At 35.4% G+C, this 9107-nt stretch overlaps 1 protein-coding gene across 5 annotated transcripts; it reads left to right on the top strand.

The window, feature by feature from the left end:
- Positions 582–8632, top strand: LOC109820427. Of its 5 annotated transcripts, none has more exons than XR_002241846.1 (8): positions 582–787; positions 1104–1255; positions 4778–4887; positions 4978–5063; positions 5720–5827; positions 6756–6918; positions 7405–7454; positions 8344–8632. XR_002241846.1 is itself a non-coding variant. In XM_020386568.1 (7 exons), exons 1-6 carry the CDS (start codon positions 678–680, stop codon positions 6889–6891), a joined length of 702 nt encoding a protein of 233 aa, XP_020242157.1. In that variant the 5' UTR covers positions 582–677; the 3' UTR covers positions 6892–6918; positions 8344–8632. The 5 variants fall into 5 exon arrangements, 2 of the variants coding, with proteins under 2 accessions (XP_020242157.1, XP_020242158.1); XR_002241845.1 differs by having other exon boundaries at positions 7405–7492; XR_002241844.1 differs by having other exon boundaries at positions 7405–7545.

The raw sequence follows: 9107 nt of genomic DNA, 5'->3' as shown, positions 1-9107 counted from the left end.
ATTTTCTGTCATTCTGACCCATTGTCAAATAGTTTTGTGGTGGCAAAAATTCACAATTCACTTTGCTATAACTCACAATTTTCAGTCATTTTTAATCATTTTCGCGATGACTAAAATTCACGATTTTATAAGCTATAATAACCAATGATTTGTTTTCATTTTTAGGTGTTTCGAACGAATTGCAAATAATTTTGTGGAGACTAAAATTCAGGATTCATGAGTTATAACCTTTAACTTTTAGCCTTGTTAAATCGTTTTGACCCATTAGCAAACAATTTCGTATAGGAAAAAATTTATGATTTCATGAATTATTTCCCATGATTAAACCCATGATTTTCGGTCATTTTTAGTCATCTTTGACCATTGTCAAATAATTTCGAGGTGGGAAAAATTCTGAATGAACATAAACAATAGCGTCCGCTTTCCCTCAACTTATACTGGTCCAAAGTTAGGGAGTGGTTTTCCGATATTTAGCCAAAACCAGAAACAGTTTTAAAAGCGGAGGAAAAAAAACATAATTGGGCTGGGCCTCTCACCATAATCGAGCCCATACAAGAACTTCGATGCTTCCAACTAGTTTTGTACCAATTCGCGCTTTCCTGATCTAGGGTTTTTGTCCAGGGTTTTGCTAACAAAATTAAAAATCCCCAAATTTCTCCCCAAACTCAGAGAAATCAATGGAGGGCTTGGAGGCCGCGGATGCGGATCTCACTGTCTACGTCCACCCATCGAAGGCGAACAAGGTTCTCCACGCCGTTTCTCGCCAGCTCAGCTCTCTCCTCTTCACGTTAAGCCCCATTTCTTCCTCTTATATCTATTTGTTTCTCCAAAGATATAATTTTTATTGATAAAGCTTCAAGCTTGTGATTTTGTAAGGACTAGACGAAAGGAATTTCTGGGTTCTTTGAAAAAGATGGAAACTTTCCATCTTTCAATTGAAAACGAGTATCTTTTTAATAAAATCAGTATACTAGTATATAATACGTATAATTTGTGTGGATCATAATTAAGAATGCTGTGTGGTTTTATCATTTTAATAACAAATTTTGTATCTTAAAATCTTAGCATATGGTTATTCTAACGTGTGAAGAGTTTTTCTCCAGATACGACGATAACTTTGATGGTATACTACTGTCATTTGACTACCATATTCAACACAGAAAAGCAAAGATTCTTCCTGGTTTGATCCCATATTTTGGAGTGCAATTGAAAGCTAAATTGCTCCTATTCTCTCCAAAGCCTGACATGTTATTAGGTGTGTTTTCTTGTTTTCCGGGATTATATGTTATGCGAGAAAGAGATTGCTTCTTCTATGAGTATGTGAAAGTAGTATCTTCATATTCTGATATCAAAAGCTTTGGAAGGGTATCTGGATTTGGTAATCTAGTTGAATGCAACCTTGTGTACTGACTTTTTGGTGGAACCAATGAGTTTTCATTTGCTCTCATATGTTGACAGTTCCTCCCCCTTTCCTCCATGAGAGTATTTTTTTTGGTCAATGAAATATTTTATTCATTCAACCATATGAAAATTTTTGTACATCATGATTCTCATAACAGGAGAAAACCTATATATTTGACAGATATACTAAAAAAAAATCACTCACACTCCAAAAATCTATTTACAGTGATAAAACCCATTCTCTATTTTCCGGAGCAGTAGAGCCATTGAGAATTAGTATCAACATATCAACTTTGATCTCCTTAACTAGTTGATCAGCCCCTTTGGATTTCTGAACAAAAATCCTAGAGTTTCTTTCATTCCATATCTTGTATAATGAAGCATTAAAGGCCATCCTCTTAATCTTTTGCTTAAAACCCTTGCCTCTCAAACAAGTAGAGTACCATTCCAACATACAATTCCAATTGCAGGAACGCCATCTGAATTTGAGCCATGACATGATCTTGTTCCAGACATTCACAGAGTATTCACATTCAAAGAAGAGATGGTCGCGGCTCTCTATTGCATCACCATTTCATAGATAACATGAATTTGCATTCAGTATCCCCAATCCCCATCATAGACAACCTGTCGTGTGTTAACAATCTGCTTTGAACAGCAAGCCAACTTATGATAGAGTGTTTAGGGTAATTCAAACTTTCCCAAACAGTATTATACCATGGAACTTTGAGGGAAGTTGGAGATAAAGCTGTATACAAAGCTGATGGTTTAACTTTAGAATTCTTATAGCAAGATCAATGATAAGCTTCAGGTTATCAACCCCTTGAGTTAAAGCCAAGGCCTTATCCCTGATTTTCAGCATTTGTCTCTAAAGCCATGAATCATTTGCTTTAGCATTGACAGTCCATATATCAACTGTGCTTTAGATAAGTACCATGGATCCACTTGATCCATAGGACTCTTTATTCACATGAATATACCAGATATTCTTCAAACCAGCAGCAAAATTCCAGAGTTTAGCAGAGAATATGCCTAAGCCACCAAATTTTTTCCCCTGACAGATTTTCTCCCATGCTACCAGAGAAAACTTTTGCTTATGATCAGTTCTTCCCCACAAAAAATCCCTATTCATTTCATCAATTCTCTGGAGAACTTTCATGGGCAGAATGTAGCTAGATGTCCAGTAAATTTGGACACCTAAAATCACACTTTTTATAACTTGTATTATGCCTGCATAGGAGAGGTTCCTGGAAGACTATTTTTGAAATTGATTGCTAATCCTGTTGAGCAGAGGATTACAGTCCATATAGGAAAGCCTTTTACATATAAGAGGGACTCCAAGATATTTGATAGGGAGAGTGCCTTCAGTGAAACCCAACAAGTCATTTATAGAAGCCTTAACCCTTTCATTCACACCCCCAAAGAAGATATGACATTTATTAGGATTAGCCTCAAGTCCAGAAGTTGCACTGAAATCTTGTAGACACTGCTGAAGCTTTTTAACTGATACCAGATCTCCCTTGCTAAAGAGTAATAGATCATCAGCAAAAATAAGATGAGTTATCTTGAGCCTTTTACATTTCGGATGGAATTTGAATTGTTTGTCATTGCTCAATAAATCCAAACTTCTAGAGAGATAATCCATGCCCAAGATAAAGAGATATGGGGATAAAGGGTCTCCCTGTCTCAGTCCCCTCTTGCCTTTGAAATATCCATGGAGTGATCCATTTAAAGAAATGGAATAAGAAGGGGAAGAAATACATGTCATAATCCAGTCTACCATCTTATTTGGGAAACCCAAACCAATTAGCAAATCTCTCATAAAATTCCAGTTGATGGTGTCAAATGCTTTTTTGATATCAATACTAAGCATTACTCTAGGGGAGATACATTTCCTGCTGTAATTCTTAATCAATTCATGTGCAAGAAGAATACTATTAGTGATTTATCTTCCCTCCACAAATGCACTTTGAGCTCCATTGACAAGAACCCCCATAACTGGTTTTATTCTATTCACCAAGATTTTTGAAATGATTTTATAAAGGACATTGCAGCAAGATATAGGCCTAAATTCAGATGGAGAAGTAGGACAGTTAACTTTTGGAATGAGTGAAATGACAGTAGAATTAACCATAGCTAACAGTTTCCCAGTTTTGAAGAATTCCCCTATAGCTTGAATAACTTCATCTCCAACAATGCTCCAGGCAGACTTGAATAACTTCATCTCCATGAGAGTATTTCAAGCAACATTGGCATTGTCAAATAAGTCTCATATGTATTAGTTAAGCATGTTAACCAATGATCGCAATACATAAAGTTTGAACCAGGTTATGCATAAAATTACAGCCTAGGAGCTGAATCTAAACATTTATGAACAAACAAAATATGCAACCACCTAAAAACCAGCTAACCAGTATTATAGAAATCCAGATGCACGAGGTGATATGTGGGTGACTTTTGTATTTACACTTCATGTTGTAATGCTTATTGAGTTGGGTTGTGCCCGTTACAGCTGATTCTTGATGGATTTCATGGTTGGTGTTACATAGCCCATCAGAATATGGAAGGCCTGTTTAATATGGAAATTTTCAAAGTTGTGCTAATGAATTAAAAGTTGTACAATATGGTCACCAGTTCTTTAATGAATAATGAGTGTGCGCATTTCGTGCATCATCTCAGGCATAGGAACTTGTGACCAAAATGGTGGCTGAAGCATTTATTTTCTTTTCTTTTTTATTATGAAATGTCATATTGGGTTGTAAAATTTTTTGTAACTGGCTTTTAAAACAATATTCATATGTTTAATCATCTTTTATTAATGTTCAATGTTTGGAAACTGAGCTAACTTTTTTTTAGAGTCCATCCTCCCATCTTCCTGCTTTAGTTTTCTCACATCGTTCATTTTCTCAATCTGCAATACATTCTTTCACGAGAATGTTTGGTCTTGGTGGCACTTCCCCTATGACTAGAAACCAACAACCTTTTTTGAAGAATTTATCTAACAGATCAGGAAGAAGGTTAAAGCATTGTTTTTAGTCATTTCCAATTTTAAATATGTGACTTCAATTTGGTCTTTAGAGTGCGCACTACCTCTTTAACAGTAGCTGTCCAGTGTTTGCTCCTCAGTCCTCACCTTCCTACAAACTTTCTAGCTTTATACTACTGAGGCTTCTGATATTCGTGGAAGCAATCTTGCATGCTGTACGTACTGTTTTGACTCAATAATTAGTGTTTATTGATCCATAATTATACTGCTCACATTATCTTTTGGTTTTCTTTTATTATTTTTTAGAGGGTTGGGGGTTGTTTCATTTCTTTAAATTTTGACACGAGAAGATCAAAGTTTTGATGACTAAACTGTGCATTCTTACTACAGAAGGGAAAGTTGTTAAGGTGGGAAAGGAATCCATTCATGTAATTGTCCTCGGATTTTGCTCAGCTGCCATAATGTCAGAAGATATTCGAGGTGAATTCAAGTACAAAATTGTAAGTATCAATACTTTTCTTTCACCTTACATTGAATAAATATGTTATCATTATCAATAATATTTTCCTGGATGTTATATTTTTCTCCAGAAACATGGGAGAAGTGTTTTTTCAAGCAAACTGCATAAGCGACATGTTATCAAGGATGGTAGCATAATCCGATTCTTAGTAAAAAGGTGAGATCAAATAGATGAGAAGTATGCTTTGTTTTATTTACTGATGTTTAATGCTGAAGATCATTCTATTCCATGATAGTTGTGTTAGTCTTTGCTAAAAGTTTCAAATTTTAACACGTTAAAATAGTTTTATTTTTTATTTTTAAGGCTATGACTATCTGTTTTGTGACTCTTTAGGAAGATGATTATGAATGCTGTTGACTTCTAATATTCTCAATTTTGAGTTGTATATAATATTTATTTGGTAGTGAATGTCATTATTTCCAATTTTTTGGCGAACGTCGCATATTCTTTAATTCATTGCTATCCACAGACAAAACAATGATCGTTGAGTCAAGCGTCCATTATGTATAGTGAAATATGTTAGTTGGATTATACTATCTTTCATAGGATGATGTCATGTTATTATATTCTATAACCAGATAAGTTTTCTTATATTTTATAACTAGTGTCAATGTTAAGGAGTGACATTCTATGCCGATGAATATTGAAAGTGTTCTCTTAATGATGTTAACTTCATTTTGCTCTTTTTAGCATCTCAATTTGTTTCTAATGACTTTGGTAATAGAGTGAAGTAGAAAACCAAAATACCTGGCGCATGGCATTTAAATGTGGTTGAACCTCAGAGTAGACTGATGCTGACCTTTTTTGTGCAGCTTGGACGAAGAAATACTCCACATATCCGGGTCCTTAATTCCTGCCCATACTGGATGCTTATATTGGTTAGCCAAACATGCAACAGAAGATGGTCCACAGGTTGATAGGTCTGTTCCTTTTTACACCTTTATTTAATATCAATGTCCATGTCTTAGACATTTTTCTAGTGAGGAATTTTACATACACAATGTCAAATTGGAAATGTTGACCTTCTCCTTCAGTCATTGTATAATTAATTGATTAGCACAGCTTTTCTCTTACTGGTATTTTGGGTAGAAATTATACTTATAAGATGTTTTTCAATGAGAAAATTTTCTATGAAGGAAATTGATCTATTTTTCCTTCTTGAATCCTAATTGTTGTATGGATCTGTGTCCTGTGTGTGTCATGAAGGCTATGTAAGAACCAACAGCAGAAGCAACAAGAACACCAGAAGGCATTTAACGTGAATTCTGGGATTCATCTGCGTGAACTTCTTTTCCATTATTCTTATTAGAGTCCTGCTCTTATTAAATTATTAGTTCAAGATCTTTTTAACTGCCCTTATTCATGTTTGTTTTGGACTTCCTGTAGTTCGAGCTTCTCTTTCAGCTGTTATTTTATCCCTCAAGAACTAACAGACTTATAATATCCTTTGTGCCTATGAGAATAGCAGTCACTTACTCACTGTCTTATGCTTGATTGAAGTTACTTCTGACTCCTACGTAAATACTCATTTTCATTTGCTCTCATCGTAGTGCTTCTCATAGATCTCTCAACATTCTCCTGGGCTCTGCTTACTTTCAGACATGTTTCTTTTTTTAATTGTATATCTGTATAGGATTTATGATTATGTAGCTAATTTATATAAAATTTTTGCCTTTTAAATTCAAGCTTGTTGAAACTCCAGGAGCATAGCTAAACATTCTTGTGTGTTTTCTTTGATGTTATACACAACATCTCCCTCAATCTCATGATTACGTGAGGGATTATCTTGGATAAAGTAAAGCTTCTACTTTGAGCCATCATGTTGAGCTGATTCTTAGAAAATTGCAGAAGCTTGAAGAGGTATAGACAGAGGGATGCTAAGAAGGAAGTAGAAGATCAGCACTCTGACTTATCAATTGATGTCAATCATTCATTGGATAACAGACGTCCGCATAAGTCTAGGAAGAGGAATGTTGAAGACTGATTAAAGTTATACGCGTCTTACATGCAGGTAATTTGTCATCTTTGTAGACATCTTTTTACTATTAATTTTTTCCTTTATGTGAATAATTCTTCAACTATAACATATACCAAACGGATTAGATTGATATATTTATATTGTTTGGGTAATTTCAGAGGCCATACCTCCACAAAAATTCAGGAAGAGGAGTGTTGAAAATTGGTTGAAGTTCTGCGCTTGTCTCACTTGCGTTATATGTCACCTACTCCGATTTTTGTTATTGTTAAAAAGGTTTTAAATATGAATAGTTCCTCACCAGCGCTAGTGGACTAGATCTATACATTTGTTTTAAAATTCAAAAGACCATGCAGTTGGGTGTTTCTATTTGGCGAAAGCTAAAGTTACCCCTACATTGGTAGAGAAAGACAATTCAATAGAAATATAAAACTTAAGGCGATCCCGTTTTTCTGCATTATACCTTTCATTCATGTGACAGCCCTATCTGATTATTTTACTGTTTTCTTTGACACTTTGCAGATTAACATTTAACGTATGCGGTCATAGCATTTGACAGTTCAATACCATGAGTTAAGAGTTGTGCGTTGTTTTCTTTAGTTTCCATATGGTAAGAGTTCTGTGCTTCTGAATTGGAGAACATCAATAGGTCTGAAAAATAAGGTATATTCCCAATGAATGCAACCAAGATATGTACATATGTAGTTAACTTTCATTGCTGCTGATAGGACAGTAGTTCAAACATTTCTCAAATACCATATTTTTCGAAGAAAACATTGGAAATATTTGCTAGTTCATGCCTCATGGTAACACATACCACATATTTATACTTTGTACTTGATAGATGAAATACATAATATAGACACTTTTCTCGTAAATTGAATTAGCTTTTTTCTGTTGATATGCTGTCCTGATTTAGCAGCCAGCAGCACATTTCGTCTTCCACGACGTCCTGATTCCCAGTGGTTCTGGGCTCCTGTTTTCCTTTTGAGATGGAGCAAAGCTCCATTAGAGAGTGTATTAGTGTTGTTAATTTAATGAACAACTTACAAGTTACTACTACGCCAGTCTCAGTATTAGTTTCAATCCAAAACATAACCTTCTGAATGAGCAGCAAAACCTCAAATTAGAAGAAATAATCAACAGAGCAGAAAATCAAACTAATGGGCATGTAGACTTGGCAACGAGAGCCTTTGGATTCCACACCTTCAATAACCGTTGCCATTATTGATATTCATATGACACGGCCATCAGGAAAGCAGTTATCTTATTATTAGCATCAACCCACCAGCTTTCTAAGGAGAAGTACCTCTTACAAATATAATTTTGACTAACTGCATCAACTTTCCTTTTCTTTGGGAGAGCAAAATGACATGCCCGAATTTTTTAATTTGGATCTATGTTGACTACTTGGAGTCATCTGACCTTACTATTTCTTCTCTTTTTCTTCATTTTTTGCAGGCTTAGGTCTAGTCTGCTCCATTATTGATTTGATCTGGGACTTGCAATTCTTGTACTAAGATTACCATTGAAAGCCTTCCGCTGGTTTAGTGGCGCGCGAGGTTAAGATATGGTAGTTTTTTCAGGCGAGAGATGGAAACGCCACTCTGGATTTTGAACTTATGTTGAATCATCATAAGAATGTATTACAATGTAAAATATGAAGAGTTACTAACTAGGGCGTTTTTGCCGTTTAAGTTTTTTTTCCAAAAAAAACAGAACATGTTTGATGAATGTGGTGTTTTTTTTACCTGACCCATTAAAAATTCTAAAAATAAACACTTTTCTCAAAACACCAAAAATGTGTTTTAAGTTCCGGTGACTTCTTTTTTCACCCAAGCTGATCCCCCCCCAACCCTAATAGATCGTCGTCGCTGTTGCTTCCACATCGCTAGCACTCTTTTCTCTCTCCCTCTTTCGCGTTTTCTCCTCTTCTTTCACCGCCGAAGTTCAAAACCTGACCCCCTCTTCTTCGATCGCTGGAGCCGGAGCCCCTCCTCATCTGATCTCCATCGCCGGAACCCCTACTCTTCTCCTCCCCAGCTCTCTCTCCTCCCCAAACAATACCCTAGCCCAAACCCTAACTTGTTTGTCCTCCCTAAATACTCACCTCTGAGCATCTTCAATTCAGTTAAATTTATAGTTTTTCGATTTTTTTAGTTTAATTTCTGTTATTAAATCTCTGCTTTGTCAATTTTTATACATTTTTGTTGAATTGCATCTGA

Source organism: Asparagus officinalis, chromosome 8 (assembly GCF_001876935.1).
Source record: "Asparagus officinalis chromosome 8, Aspof.V1, whole genome shotgun sequence".
In the NCBI taxonomy this organism is placed as follows: domain Eukaryota; kingdom Viridiplantae; phylum Streptophyta; class Magnoliopsida; order Asparagales; family Asparagaceae; genus Asparagus; species Asparagus officinalis.
Note: the sequence above shows the minus strand (reverse complement) of the source record. Positions and strands in the feature narration are given on the sequence as shown.